Below are 16,046 nucleotides of genomic sequence, written 5' to 3'. Positions count from 1 at the left end.
TAAGGGAGAACTGGGAAGGTGGCTACACAGCATCATCCCCAAGGTTTCCACCAAACCTTGGTTTCGGGGGTTGGATGTAGGACGAGATTTCATTCGCATGATGTCTCGGATTATGTCCAACCACTACGGGCTAGATGCACATCTCTTGCGTATTGGGCTGGCGAGCAGTAATCATTGCGTTTGTGGATTGGGGTATCAAGACATTGAACACGTGGTTTGGGTGTATGCTGAATTCTGCGGCGCCAGATCTCTACTTTTGGGTACTCTCAGGGCCCGAGGAATACAGCCCTATGTGCCAGCTCGTGATATTCTCGCTCAGCGAAACTTGCCATACATGCTACATGTTTATAGCTACTTGAAGAGCATCAAGGTGCCAATTTAACAGCGAAACAAAAAAAAACATGTTAGTTCTAGTATAAGATTTAGTTTCAACTCGTAGTCGGCAGCGAGGGTAAAGAATTTGCCTTTAGATTATAAGATATTCTAGACCATAAGGCATTAGATTTAATTGGCTCCGTAAAACATTAATTTGTATTGTGCCGTGTCAAATAAATGTTGTGTGAACAAAACAAAAAAAACAACAGTTTGACATTTCATCAAATAGCAACGATTCGGCTCGTTGCTATCGCGTTGCCAAATTTAATAACTCGCTACTACCCGAGGTGGGGATTCCTATTTCCCAATCCAACATAGCAACGCCCGGTGCGGTTGCCGCGTTATGGTGGGAGTTGCCAAGCTAGCTTTAGAAACTTCAATTTAGCCACTGGTGGGCTTGCTCTTAGAAACTGACAAATAGGTTTTTCCAGATTGTGTAATAAAAAATCAATTCCAATGGTAGCCTAATATGTTATTCCAAAATTAAATTAATCGATCTCAAAAATGTAATATACAGGTGGCCTTCTTCAAAACAATTTCTGTTGCGTAGCAGTTTCAAATATGTTCGGATAATTAGATACCAAGAGATACCGAACTCAGAGATAATTGAAATTTAAACTTCCCTGATGTAACGTTAAAAAATGTTGCATAAGTACTTTTGTTAAATGTGAAGTAAATGAAAACCTTCATTTTCATGGTTTTGAGATAAAATTAGGCAGTTTTGAATTTTGCTGCTGTTAAAAGAGATAACAATTAAATTAAAATAAAAGTAAGCCCGAGACCAAACAGTTCTGATTGAAATGACTGATTTTTTGTTGTATTTATAACTAACATTGGATTCAGTAACCATCACAGAGAAGCTCTCTTGCATTTTTTATGCTGTTTATTAATTTTTTTTGAAATCCATTTTTTTCCAGTTTTTGCTTTAGCATTCTTGCAGTTTAAATAAAAAGTTTATTGGCAACTCTGCCTCCTACTTTTTTCATTTTTAATTATTCTTCATGTTACGTCACACAAGTATGTACATTGTACATCCCCCTCCTCTCCTAGAACGTCTCTGCTAGCTTCCAATAGAAAACCCAAAGAAACCTAGATTGAATAGTAAACTCTGCATTTTCATATTGGTAAATTTTCGGATGAAAACCTTTGTTACTCTCCACCAACCATAATAAAATAGTAGCATTATCGACACTGTAACAACATTGTCGAGATCGGCGGCAATTGTCGAACTTGTAACCCGTCGCACGAAGTTTTGAATAAGCTTTTTAACAATTGGATGTAAACTGTAATATAATCAAACAAAATAAAGTTAGTCTGAAATCGGTAGTCGAGCTTTGTAGTTCATGTTATCCATATTACCTTAGGCACCGACACATCAGCAGGAATATATTCTTCTGTTCTAGTACAGAAAAAGTTGGTGATAACTGACCGACACATTGGACAGCGGTCTAATTTACCTGAAATACAATATCTATTCAATATTCATGTTTATTATGTATTATGTATATGATATGTATTTGTTTGTACCAATTCAGCTTCCCACGAGCGGTAATGGTGGACAGTGCACGCAGCTAGTTTTAATGTTTTCTGTAGTTGTCTGTCGGGTAGTTGTCAATCGCAGTAACTGAGTGAAAACCATAAAAATTTTGGAATAGAGCATAGCAACATTAATAAACAGTTTTGTTTATTCTAATCCGCGCATGGTCACGACGAAATTTGAATAACAAAACGCCCATTGTTTGTTGAAGTTGCAATGCTATGTTAGGACGTTGTTATATTATTGTTCCAGTTGAAAATCGAATGATCGTCTCGCGACTTTCGATTTTTTTACCTTATGAACAATGCGCATAGTGTCGCATCTAGTGCGCTGTATTGCGCGTCAGATGCGCTATACAGCGCACTAGATGCGACATTATGCGCATTGTGTATAAGGTTAAAAAATCGAAAGTCGCGAGTCATTATTTCGGTTTTCAACTGAAACAATAATATTTTCTACTCCGTGACTGCGATTGAAAATGCTTGGACCTACAGAAAACGTCAAAATGGACTGCGTGCACTACCCAAGTAACATTGAGCATTAGAAGATAGCATTATTGGCATTAAACCTGCGTATCAACTTTATATGAACATTATAATGTTTAACAACATTATGGTAAACTAGCATTACTGCCCGCAAAATATACGCCTCTAGTGCTACCGTGAACGTTAAGATATAGTGCTTGAATGCATTTGGAGAAAGCTGTTCTTTTTCAACGTGCCCAACTGCCAAAAACAAGCGTAATACGAGCGGTGATTATTAAAAACTGTTATTCTCTATTCATTCACGTACTCCACCAGCGGCCGAAACAACAACGAACGAATGCATGAAATAAACCATATGGATAACGTTTGAAGACCTTCATTTGCTTTCTTTTTGAACATCAAATTAATTAATGTTTTTCCAAGTTTTTTTTTCTCAACGCAAATATCGACATCTCGAGAGTGCTCTAAATAAGCAATTATGATGCATTTTAAGGGTTGCCATCACCAGCACTTTATTTGCTCACTATTTCATCTTTTTGACATTATATCAGATATATATAAGAATTAGGTCGGAATAGGCTCTTACCCAGAACTCTGTAATCAAATATAGTTGTTATAGGGCAATGATTTAGTGCTTACTGGTTACTTGGGTATTCGCCTTACTAGAGATACTCAGAGAGAGAGAGAAATATGCTATGAAAAAAAAAACGCCAATTTGGCAACTAGGTTTCACATGTCAGAGGTGCCAGATCTTTTCTCGAAGCGCAATGTGAACTAACTTTCTTTCAACTCGTGCAACTGATGGTGACGGAGCCCTGGGAAATAATGGAAAAGTGAATCACAAAAACAGTGAAGGTGTTAAATTTTATGTTTATGTTCAATTTTATATACTTTCACCATAATTGATCATTATTTTGTTGATCATTCCAGAGGTTCGTTTGGCTCGGATTTTGACATGTTGGTTTGGCTCACAACATTTTCTTCGCATATCTTTTCCTCTGAGTATTGCTAGCAGGCCCTTTAATCTTCACCTTCATGAGTGCATCGTCAAGCGACGATGACGCAACTCAACTTCGTCTTCAACCCGACTTGATATCAACTTCGTTTTGTTTCGCTCTCCCACTCACTGAGCACAAAACAATCGTCTTTCACTCGGTAGCTTTTGTTTCGTCGTTTCTTTTTCGGCGTATTCGTATCGTCGGTTCAGATTGAACTGCTGGAACTGAGGCTTCAAGGCAGCAACGAAGAAAGCAGATTCGAGCAAATTTTGCTTCAATTGACGATTTAAAATTTATCGTCAACTGCATGATGACGATGTTATTTTCTTTTATTTTCTCAAGTTATTTTCTTCGCTTTGACCTGTGAGGTAAGAACAAGCATGTTGGGTGCTGTAATTGATGTATTTGGTTGCAGGCTTTGCAAGTCGTTGCGTGGAACATGTTACACGCTACATGTTACACATTACATGTTACATTATATGTTACGCGTTACATATTACATGTCTTATTGCACGTGTTATTTGCATTACGTCCCGTCCCGATTACATTCAAATCATTTGTAATATGTTATCTCCCAGCTGGTCTCGAGGTACGATGCTGGCCTAACAAGCCAGTCGTCGTATTTATTTATTAATTTACTTCATACCAACAGACATATATTGTCCGAATGGTGACTAGACTACTACACTAAACATTAGTACAACAGTTGTCTAAACATGGTAATAAATTTAGAACGTAGCACTTCAACAGATAAATGAAAATGTAGTTAGTACGGCGAAAAGGTAGATGCATTGAGGGTACTCTCCGTAGAGTTCTTGATGGGGCGTTTGAATTGATCTGGCAAAGAATGTCCGGACAATCAATCCGTGCTGCCATCACATTGGCCACAGTCATAGCACGAGCAGTCTCACGTCGGACTCGAAGAGTGCTAAGGTGGAGAAGTTGACAACGATCCTCATTACGAGTGTCCGACATAGGCTGTCTCTATGGCAAGAGGCGGAGGGCATAGCGAAGAATTCGGCGCTGGATGCCCTCGATACGTTGGATGGCGTTGTGGTAATGCGGAGTCTAAACCGTGGAGCAGTATTCTAGCTGCGACCGAACAAGTGAGCAATATAATGCAGTCAGACAACTTATGTCCCTAAAGTCACGCGTCATTCTGAAGATTAGTCCAAGCTGCCTAGATGCTTTGGTGATTATCAAAGAAATATGCTGCTTGAAGGTGAGTTTGACGTCGAGTAGTACACCAAGATCTTTAACGACATCGACACGCTGAATGGTTTGATTGTTGAGGGTGTAGTTGAAGAGTATCGGTTGCATTTTTCTAGTATATGTTATTACCGAACATTTGGAGGGATTTAGCGTCATACGGTTAATCGTACACCAATTACTGAATGAGTTTAGTTGTTGCTGGAGAACGAATGCATCTGAGGTATTTAAAATTTTTGAAAACAGTTTTAGGTCATCTGCGAGTGACAGGCGTGGGCCACGTAACAAATAATTAACGTCGTTGAAATATAGTAAAAACACCAACGGTCCCAGGTGACGGCCTTGAGCGACACCAGATGGTGCAGGAAAAAAAGTTGAAAGCTCGTCTCCAATCTTAACGCTGATTATTCGACCTGTTAGATAAGATTCCATCCAGTGTAAAAGAGCGCCGCTAAGCCATAGCGTTCCAGCTTTGCAACAGTAATGCGGTGGTTAACTTTGTCGAAAGCAGCTGAGAGATCAGTATAGATTGCGTCTGCCTGTGACCGTTGGGCGAAGCTTTCGAACACATAGCTGGTAAAACAGAGCAAATTTGTAGCGGTGGAGCGTTTAGGTAAAAAACCGTGCTGGTCGTCTGATATGGCATGCTGACAATGCGAGAAAATAGGTTTTATGATAACCAGTTCAAACAACTTTGGCACAGCGCAAAGAGCTGATATTCCCCTGTAGTCATTAACGTTTGACCTGTCACCTTTTTTGTGTACGGGAAACATATATGCCTGCTTCCAGTCAACAGGAAATTTGCCTGTCGCCAGCGGTAGGCGAAACAAGTGCGACAAAGGCACAAGAAGAGGTAGAACACATTTTTTCAATAATGTAGCAGGGATTTCGTCAGGCCCAGGAGAGTTCGAGTGCTTAAGCTTCCGAGCAGCGGCGAGAATTGCGTTGTCGTCGAGGTTGATAGATGAGATGCATCCGTTTGAAATAGGTACATTGTTTCCGGCTTCCGAAATTTGCTCGGTGGTGAGTATTTCATTGGTGAAAACAGTAGAGAATTTGCTCGCAAACAAATTACAAATAGCGGCCGCGTTGTCGGCAATCTTATTATCTAGCACCATAGTTGACGGCAAACCGGATTCCTTCCGTTGTTCGCTGACGAAGTTCCAAAATTTTTTTGGATCGGATTTCAATTTGGCTTCTATGCGCCGTCGGTATGCAGAATAACAACGTCGGCTGAGCCTATTATAGGAAATGTTAATCCGGCGAAAGTGGTCACGTAGGGGTAGCGAACCAAATTTTGACAATTTCTTGAATGCAGCGTTTTTAGCCCTTTTTAGTCGACGCAACTCCGGGGTTTGCCAAGGTGATTTATTCGTCTTGTTGCGGACTGTCTTCGGTATGAAAGTTTCCATAAACCTCGAAATTATGGAGGAAAATTTCGAAACAGCAATGTCGACATCAGTTTCAATGGAAATGATGCTCCAGTCAAAATTGTCAAGAGCTTGAATCATCTCGCTGTAGTTCGCTCGTCGAAAATCGAAACGGCTCAGATAAGAAATCTGTTGGTATTCGTTGCAGTCGTTGTTTTTGAGGGCGAGAGTAAGGGCCGGGTGATGTGGTACAGCTTTAACCAGAGGTGTTGGGGCCAAGCTTTTTTTTTTTTTTTTTTTTTTTTTTTTTTTTTTTTTTTTTTTTTTTTTTTTTTTTTTTTTTGTTTCAGGTGAAGGGGAAATTTGCATCCAAACCCCTGAGGTGACCAACCTCAGGGAGTGTGGGGTTGGTTTGAATCAGTGACCGGACCCACTAAAACCCCTTCAGTCTCCAGCCCATAATACTCCCCGGGACCACCGCTAGGTATTGCTTCGGGGAGCGGCTTTTGTGCTCTGTGCACCCTCTTGGTTCTTTAGGTCTTTTTGCTAACTTAGCTAACTAACCTGGAGACTGGCCGTTAGCTAACACTGGCGTGTCGGTGGTCAACCTGTCGCCTGTTTTGCAATTCTAAAACTATTTGAGAGGCGGCTGTACAAACCGCCCTCCAAATGTTTGGGTCTTTACACATCCTCCGAACTAGGTTGTCCGGAGTGGTGTCTGGCCCGCTCACTACCATCATGTCGCTCCGCGCATGCACAAAACGAGGGCACACGAAGAAGACATGCTCAGCAGTTTCTTCCGCATCCGCGCACTCGGGACACATGGGGGACCCCGCATGCCCGAATCTGTGTAGATACTGCCTAAAGCAACCATGGCCTGACAGAATCTGTGTCAGATGGAAGTTCACTTCTCCATGGCGCCTCCCGACCCATCCGGATACATCCGGAATAAGTCGATGCGTCCATCTACCCTTCGCGGAATTGGACCACTCCTGCTGCCATCTGATCATCGAGAATGATCTTCTGGTACCTCGTATGCCCCTTGTGTCACGTTGATCGAAGCATTCTACGTCCTCCTTAATGGCTATGCTGATAGGCAACATGCCGGACAGGACGCAGATTGCGTCGTATGACACAGTTCGATACGCGCTCGCAACCCTCAGGCACATGAGCCTGTAGGTACTTTCCAACTTACTCCGATGTTTACTAGTACCTAGTGCTTTGGACCACACTGGCCCGCCATATCTCAGTATGGACGAAGTCACGCTAGCTAGAAGTTTCCGCTTGCTGCCGTACACTGCTGAGCTATTGGACATCATGCGAGATAATGCTGCAATAGCCATTGAAGCCTTCTTGCAGGCATATTCGACATGGCTCCCGAAGGCGAGCTTGTCATCGATCATCACCCCCAGCAGCTTCAGGGAGCGCTTAGAGGCGATGGTGCAATTCCCGACACTGATCAACGCCTGTTGCTTCGACTTGCGGTTATTGACAACTGAAATCTCCGTCTTATGATGCGCCAGCTCCAGTTTTTTGGAGCGCATCCAGTCCTCGACGACGCTTATAGAGTGCGAAGCCGTCAACTCAACCTCCTCGATCGACTCGCCGTAGACCTCAAGTGTGATGTCGTCCGCAAATCCAACGATCACAACCCCTTGGGGGAGCTTTAGTTTCAGCACTTCATCGTACATGATATTCCACAGTACCGGGCCCAGGATGGAACCTTGTGGAACCCCTGCGGTAATTGGGACACATTTTTGACCCTCGTCTGTGCTGTAAACTAGCACACGATTCTGGAAATAATTTTCCAGAATCCTGTACAAAGACACCGGAATGTCTAGTTTCCGAAGCGAGTGGGCTATGGAATCCCAGCTAACACTATTGAACGCATTTTTCACGTCCAACGTGACGATTGCGCAATAGCGAATGCCCCATCTTTTACGCTGGAGTGCTACCTCTGCTGTTTTGGTGACGGACAGAATAGCATCCACCGTAGACTTGCCTTTTCGGAAGCCGAACTGGTTACTCGACAGACCGTTTGCACATTCGGTGTACCTAACCAGTCTATTGAGAATAACCTTCTCGAGCACCTTACCCGCCGTATCGAGCAGACATATCGGTCTGTATGCCGACGGGTCACCAGGTGGTTTCCCTGTCTTCGGCAATAAGACCAGCTTCTGTCGCTTCCATCTGTCTGGGAATGTACAGTCATCCAGGCACTTCTGCATGACTTCCCGAAATAGTCTGGGGGCCTCTTTGATGGCCTTCTTCACAGCCAGATTCGGAATCCCATCCAATCCCGGTGCCTTGCTCACCTTCAGGGAGTTGGCGATCGCGATGAGTTCCTCATTCGTAACCGTTTCCGCCTCCTCTGCCTCGGCACGGCTAACGCCGTCACTCATATATTGGGTGTTCGGCAGGTTGGCCGACCACCTCTGGTCTGAGTTTGAGATACTGGAACGTCGGTGAAGTGACTCGCCAGCCGGAGGCCAAGGATTTGGCTCGTGGCGTGGAAAGAGTCCCTCTATGATCCGCTCAAGCATCGCTGGTGATTAGGCCAAGCTTAATGAAGGTGCAACGTCGCGGTAACTAGCGAAACAGAGGTCGAGACAACGGTCATTTTCGTTAGTTATGTCATTGATTTGCTGAAGGGTGGCTGTGCAGTAACCATCAAGCAGGGCTAGAGCACATATACTAAACGTTGAGTGATCCGGGTCGGGGTACATAAAGCCGTCATGGGAAGGGCGCCAACATAAACTGGGATAGTTAAAGTCGCCGATGACGAAAATTTCGTCACAAGGTTTTGCTTTGCTAGTGATTGATAAAACCGACTGAACATGTGTGTCAGTTATTGCTTTGTCACGGGTTCTGTCTGGTGGAAGATAAATGACGCACAGGAAAACTTTCCTATCAGTCAATTCTATCGACACCCACACTTGTTCAAGTGTATTCCAAGTGGTATCGTCAATTCGATGAGCTTTGAGAGTCCGGCGAACTGCGTTGAGCACACCTCCACCGGTTAGTTTTCGGCTATTATCAGGGCCGCGATCGCAACGAAAGCCATTGTACTCATTTCCAAGCAAGTAAGAAGACTGAGTACGATCATCTAACCAGGTTTCAGTGAGCGCGATGATGTCGTAGCATCCACCAGAGAAAGCGAGCAGATAGCCATCAATATTGGAGTTCATACCGCAAACGTTTTGGTAGTAGAGGTGCGATAATGATTCTTCTCCGCTGGCAGAGGTCGAAATCGGAACTGCTGCCATCCGACAGGTTGATGAGAGAGAATGAGCGTCTTGAGGTCTGGAGCATATAGCGGAGCGTTGGCAATCGTCAGGAGAATAAAACGGAGGGTACTTAACTTTGGTGGGAGTCTGATGACTCCCACTATCCACTAATAAAACATTTGGTAGTGCTGTGTAGTTACAGACGAAATCTACTGGATCGCACCTGATCGAAGTCGAATTCACGAGCCAATACTCCGATGGGCCAGGTGTAGGCTTTCAAAGCGACGTCTTTGAGCTCGTTGGGGACCTCGACCCGAAAGGAAACAAAATTCAGTTTCGACAAATCTGCTTCCTTTTTCACCAGCATAATAGCCTTCGGAGTTTCATTCATTCCTAGGCACTCTTTGGCCATTGCCGAAATTTCGTCAGTAGTGTGGCTTGGATCGAGACGACTTAAGTACATCCAAAATTGCTGTAGTTCGTCGGCAACTGTTTTGATTTCTCGTTCAAACGATCTGGTGCCACAAACAGCAACAGCGGGGGTGCGAGTTTTAGCACTGATCTCGCGACGTCGTTTAGGCGTTGGCTGTTCCCCAGATAGGCGTTGTGAGAACAAGGATTTTTGAGCGGGAGGTATTGAACCACCAGAAAAATGTTTTTCAATGTGATTTGTCAGATCGGTAACGACGGCGTTCAGTTTATCAACAGCCTCGCACAGATTGCTACCATCAGCTGCGGGAGCGGCGGTGGCGGGAAGCTGCAGCCACTTGTTGAAGCTGCTTGCGCAGTCGTCGCACAGCCAGAATAAATTGTCAACAAATGCTGATAATACATCAAGAGTGTTTCGCTGTAATCCGGGGATGCAACTGCGATGATAAACTGATCCTCAAACACCACGGCAAGCTACTTTTTCGATTCCTTTAACAGTTGAACTGCATTTTTTGCAAGCTGAGGCCATGGCTCAGTTGATGAGGGAATAACGCAATAAAAACACTGATGGATCCAAGGAACAATAGCGAGTGTATGGAGTAAGCAGTCGGGTTGATATATTAGCCCTATCTCGAAAATGAACAGCAAAATAAACCAAATACCACTGCACAGCTTTACTGGACGCAAAACGCAAAAAACAGTATGTAGGATTTCTTAGCGCGAAAGAAAACTAAACTTATGTAGGAAAACGAATATTTAACGGGGTAAAAATAAAACTGGTTTGTCGATTTCGAGCAGAGTTGCCAGTATGTTCGAGTCTCGGCTCGGGAGAGACTGTCAGTGTCAGTAGGATCGTAGCGCTAGCCCCGCAATTGTCCTGTACACTTAACAGTCGGCTGCGAAGTCTGTGTGTAGTAAAACAGAAGGTCGAATTCCGATACGGAATGTAGCACCAAGGCTTTGCTTTTTTATGTAATATGTTACAAATCGCATAAATCAGCTTGAAAGTTTATTTTTCCCAGCCCTTATTCCTGCTCCTATATGTCTAAGGCGATGGACATACTGGCGCGGTCTGCGCTGTGAAGGAGACTCACCCTATCGCTGGTTAATGTACAGCTCTACTTAGGGCTGTACATTAACCCACGGCAAGGCGAACCGTCTTTGCAACGCAAGCCACGCCAGCAGTGATGCCACATATGCAGATTTATCTGTATTTATAAGATTATTTACGTATTTTTCATACAGATATCTGCATATACAGATTACAGATTTTTTGATAATTATACAGATATATATATAAATTTTTTTGGTTTCCATAAAGTTGCCTATTAAACTTCTTGATACTGTTGAAAAACAATAATCAGCATAAATGCCGTTTCCGTAAAACATTAATTTGTATTGTGCCGTGTCAAATAAATGTTGTGTGAACAAAAAAAAACATAAATGCTGTTTAGCCTGTTGGAGATTTTATCATGAATGACTCACCGGAATTATGTTAAACAAGCAATTTCGCGTTTTTTTTTTCAAGAATGATATGTTCAGTACATATGCAGATTTTTATACAGATATTTTGAAATTTTACCAAGGTGGCAAGATTTCCTGAACCTCAAAATGCAGATGAAAATGTGGTATCACTGCACGCCAGTATGTTCACGGCCTAAGACGCAGTTTACTAAGTTTCAGTAGCAGCGAGTGAGACGAAAGGGTTGCGTGTTCTACTTTTGGTGCTTTATTCGACGATGTTGAGGCCTGATTGCTAGCCATTACCGCTCGTGGAAAGTTGGATGGATTGCATGGCAAAAATTTGACCTGCAAATTCAACTTAGCACTGCTACAGTTAGCAGTAGGGTTGAAATGCTTCTTCTCCTCGAAACAAGTCTTCATGTAAAATTTCGGTTCAAGGGGACTTTGGGATGTGTAGTCTCAAAGCGGTCAATGTTTCACTTATATGAACGATGGAAAAATCTACAGAAATTGTCGATATGAAATTATCGAAAGAGAACTCTTTTTTCAAACAAATGTCTTAGCCGTGCATGAAATTTCGAGATCTGGTGTAGTATAAAAAAAATCAGAAAAATCGACTTTCTGTTTTCCAGTTCGACAACCTGACTAGACGATCAATCCATCTCTAAGACCTTTGGCATAAACAATTTTTTTTTCGATATCTAAATTTCTATGCTTTTTTCATCGGCCAAAAGAGTGAAGCTTTAATCGCTTTAGGTTTAAGCACAATGCATACGTCTGCGTTGCGTTGACGTTAATTTGACAGAAAATGTATGGGCCAACTGTCAAAATACTGCAAACGCAGCCGCAACGTATCAAATGTGTTCGGGTCTTTTGAGGCTCGACTCCAGAGGTCCGATTGCAAAAGCTAAGTTATTTTTAAGACCTTTGCAAGGGACTTGCAATACAGAATTCTCCATACACGCGGAAAGATGAAGACCGCCCGGATTCAAATTTGTTGCTAGATTAATTTTATCAAACAAATTCAGTTGAAACGCCGGAGAAAAACAATTTTCTTCTCCGATTTTCTTCCTGTCCCTTTCTAGCTGTTTTATTTCTTGGCTTTTAAAACATTATCGCTAGTTGTTTGGTTACTTTACGAACTAATTTAATTTGTTGTCTTATGACTACATTTTAAGTTTTAGTTAATTGGGCAATGTATTTAATTTTACGAGGATGCGAAAAATGAACAATAACAGAAGGTGTGTGGCGGGTCAACCACCAACACGCCAGTGGTAGCTAATTACCAGTCTCCAGGTAGTTAGCTAGGAGGTTATAAGAGTAAAGAGGGTGCATCACGCACAAAAGCCACTCCTCGACGTAATACTTAACCGTCGTTCCGGGAAGACCAGGGCTGGAGACTGGAGGGGTATTAGTGGGTCGGGACAGGGATCAGTAGGTGCCTGGGCGAGTGTAACTACCCCAGCATCTCTCCCCTAGTCTCATCCCCACACCCCGGGTGTCTGTTTGCAGATTTCCCCGCCACCTTTAAAAAAAAAAAAAAAGACGGGTCCCGTCTGAATGAGTTTTTTTTTGTAAGGCACACCTTCTGCTCTTTTTCATTTTTCGCAACCTCGTAAAATTACATACATTGCTCACTTTTATGTTGCCTACTCATTTCGCTGTCATGCAGTCGTTTTTGTTTTGCGCGTGGAAAATACTAGACACCTAGTTTTGTTCTACACTTTATTCTAGCGAAGAACGTCGGGAGAATATACAATTCCAGACTATGCAATAGAAGGCTGCATCAAATGTCTGTATAAGGGAATAGACTTTTGTTACTATATTTCTTTTTTTACCAAGTGTTAGTGAAGTGAGCGGAAGCAGCAAAGTTGAAAAGGAATGTTTCACTACGTTGACATTTGACATAAACTGGGTGTGGTAATTTTTTTCTTTCCCCATCTTGGAATCCGTAATAATCACGTCCGCGTACTGTCTCGTCGAATGAATTCCGAACATCTCTCAAATAAACGTTCTTTACACAAGTACACGCATACTCCGGCAGCCAAGGGAGAGAACATTATTCCTTCCTCACTCTAGCATCAGAGCTCCAAAATCGCGAGCGTTGAGCACACACACACAGCTTGTTGACTAGAAAAGAACCGAACGTTTGTAGTGGTATCTCAAACTTGTTTTGCGCGAGCAAATCATATTGTAAGTGAGGGGATCCAACGAAATAAATAATCAGACGTGCATACGTTACCAGGATTTAGCTAGACTGTAAGTTCTTTCGGTAACAATATAATATATTTATACCATATTTTTCGTTATTCGATTACACCGTCTCATCAGGGTATTTTTTGCATCAGCTGTCCTGTTATTGCTCGCCCGTGCGTCGCAATAATACCAGGGTCCATAGGAGAGACGGATAAGAATCAGAACGAAATCAGAAGGATAAGTATTTATACTGGTGTTTTGGTAATATTCTACATGCGGTGCGAAGTGGAAGTTGAAATCAAATTGTAGTGCGATTGTGACTATGTTAACGCACATACTTTTCCTATCGTTCGATTTGAACGATAGCGGTCAGCTTTTGAAGTTTTGCCTTTCTCCTAGAAAGGTATATAAATCACTGAAAAGACCAAAGGTATAAAAGTGCTCCAAAGTGTCGAATCTCGTATATCAATCGACTCAGTTCGACGAGCTGAGCTTTTTCTGTATATGTGTGTATGTATGTGTGTGTATGTATGTAACGCTTTCTCAATCTCACTCGATTTTCTCAGAGATGGCTGGACCGATTTTGATGAAACTATTTGTAAATGAAAGGTCTAGTTGCCCCATGAGACCCCTTTGAATTTTATTGTTATCGGATTTTTAGTTTATAGGTTATGTATCAAAATGTAAAAATCACGAAACCTCACTATCTCAGAAACGGCACAACCGATTTCAACAAAATTGGTACCAAAAGAACGGGCTTGTTTTTTTTGAACATTTGTAGATTAATTTAATAATGATTGGACATGTGGGTCAAAAGTTATGCAAAGAAACGTGTTTCAAAGACAGTTTAAACTCACTCACTTTTCTCAGAGATGGCTGGACCGATTTGCACAAAATTAGTGTCAAATGGAAGGTCTAGTTGCCCCAGAAGACCCTATTGAATTTTATTGTAATTGGACTTTAACTTTGTCCGTTATGTATAATAACCTGAAATATGAAAAGAATCATATTTCTAAAACTGCTTGAACTCACCCTCTTTTCTCTGAGATGCTTAGATAAATTATCATGAAATTAGCCGCAAATGCAAGGTTTCCTTATAATACCGTATCAAATTACAGTTGAATCGCTTTATAGCGACATCGCAAGGGACCGTCGTTATAAAGAACTAGTTGAACGTCCCCGGCGATGCTCGGGATCAAAGGTTTCAAAGGTAGATTTTTTTTATATTTCATTGCTGCATTAGCTCAACGCACTTCAAAAATATAATTCACATCTTATACTTCCATTATCACTTTAGGTACTTCAATATTCTGAGAACGCACAGAACGGAAATACCCGTATTGGATTCTTTTTTTTTTGTGATTTTGGGCTGATTTACAGAAACTGGAAGTCACCATTTTGGATTTCAAAATGACGTATGGAGTTCCACTTTCGAAAGTATTGAAATTGTTGGCCAAATATCACTTTAGAAGTCATAAATTTGCATGTTTCACGTAGTTTTGTGAATAATATCTCAAATTTAGTAATCAGATACTTGTTATTTTTCTTCAAATTTATTTTCTGAACGTGAACAAACATTTTTATGAAAAAAAACACGTGTCATCGCTATAAAACGACGTATGGAGTTCCACTTTCGGAGGTATTGAAATTGTTGGCCAAATATCACTTTAGGTTATTTTCCTGAAACCGGAAGTCGCCATTTTTTAATCCACAAAACTTCGTAGAATATAAGAAAATAAAAGATTTTTAATGCTTAAGCTGCCTCTTAATGGATATTCAAACCAATGAATCGTAACCTTTCCTCCAGCTAAATGTCCCAAGAGTTCTAGTTTGGACAAATTACGTACCGCATTAAGGGGTGGGAGGGGGGTTGAGTCTGCGTTACTTATTGTTACGTAGGGGGGAGGGGGGTAATAGAGACAGTTACGGCCAACAATTTCAATACCTCCGAAAGTGGAACTCCATACGTCGTTTTATAGCGATGACACGTGTTTTTTTTCATAAAAATGTTTGTTCACGTTCAGAAAAGAAATTTGAAGAAAAATAACAAGTATCTGATTACTAAATTTGAGATATTATTCACAAAACTACGTGAAACATGCAAATTTATGACTTCTAAAGTGATATTTGGCCAACAATTTCAATACTTTCGAAAGTGGAACTCCATACGTCATTTTGAAATCCAAAATGGTGACTTCCAGTTTCTGTAAATCAGCCCAAAATCACAAAAAAAAAACAATCCAATACGGGTATTTCCGTTCTGTGCGTTCTCAGAATATTGAAGTACCTAAAGTGATAATGGAAGTATAAGATGTGAATTATATTTTTGAAGTGCGTTGAGCTAATGCAGCAATGAAATATAAAAAAAATCTACCTTTGAAACCTTTGATCCCGAGCATCGCCGGGGACGTTCAACTAGTTCTTTATAACGACGGTCCCTTGCGATGTCGCTATAAAGCGATTCAACTGTGATGTTTGCTTGAAATTGAAAATTTGATCAGCGTTACGTAATTTTAGGGGGAAGTCATGCCGAACGTTACCTATCGTTACATAGTGGGGAGGGGATCTGAAATCTAGATCCTTAGCGTTACGTAATTTGTGTACGACGCCTAAGGTTAAGAGCTGGATGACCTTCTGGTTAAAATTTCTCTGATAAAAATCAAATTTAAATTCATAAGTACAAAAGTAAATCGAATGCCGTAATATGTAACTATTCACAAAACTACGAAAACATCAGAAATGTAAAATGTTTATGC

General features: G+C 41.6%; 2 protein-coding genes across 3 annotated transcripts in view; both read right to left on the bottom strand.

Moving 5' to 3' along the window:
- Positions 1-1,170: 1,170 nt before the first annotated feature.
- The window catches only part of LOC129720275 (cell growth regulator with RING finger domain protein 1-like), a 197,203-nt gene continuing 182,327 nt past the window's right edge, over positions 1,171-16,046 (bottom strand). The window contains exons 8-9 of one of the 2 annotated variants that reach the window (XR_008727246.1): positions 1,735-1,846; positions 1,171-1,658 (exon numbers count right to left, since the gene is read on the bottom strand). Coding sequence is in view for 1 of the 2 variants with exons in the window: in XM_055671737.1 (XP_055527712.1) it covers positions 1,641-1,658; positions 1,735-1,832 (116 nt within the window). In the remaining variant the exon portion in view is untranslated. The remainder of the gene's footprint in view (positions 1,659-1,734; positions 1,847-16,046) is intronic. The other variant, XM_055671737.1, reaches the window with a different exon arrangement.
- Positions 2,310-15,198, bottom strand: LOC129720236 (uncharacterized). The gene is made up of 2 exons (XM_055671687.1): positions 8,531-15,198; positions 2,310-6,248 (listed from the first exon to the last, which is right to left on the bottom strand). Exons 1-2 carry the CDS (start codon positions 9,238-9,240, stop codon positions 5,021-5,023), a joined length of 1,938 nt encoding a protein of 645 aa, XP_055527662.1. The 5' UTR covers positions 9,241-15,198; the 3' UTR covers positions 2,310-5,020.

The sequence above is a fragment of the Wyeomyia smithii genome, chromosome 1 (genome assembly GCF_029784165.1).
Source record: "Wyeomyia smithii strain HCP4-BCI-WySm-NY-G18 chromosome 1, ASM2978416v1, whole genome shotgun sequence".
In the NCBI taxonomy this organism is placed as follows: Eukaryota; Metazoa; Arthropoda; class Insecta; order Diptera; family Culicidae; genus Wyeomyia; species Wyeomyia smithii.
The sequence above is the reverse complement of the archived record's forward strand: the minus strand, read 5'-3'. Positions and strand labels throughout refer to the sequence as shown.

Excerpts from the sequence above, each read along its gene's own strand:
- LOC129720236 (XM_055671687.1), bottom strand. The coding sequence starts at position 9,240 with ATGGCAGCAGTTCCGATTTCGACCTCTGCCAGCGGAGAAGAATCATTA. Across the intron at positions 6,249-8,530 it reads GCACCTTCATTAAGCTTGGC|CCCAACACCTCTGGTTAAAG; the intron begins CTAATCACCAGC and ends AAAAAGCTTGGC.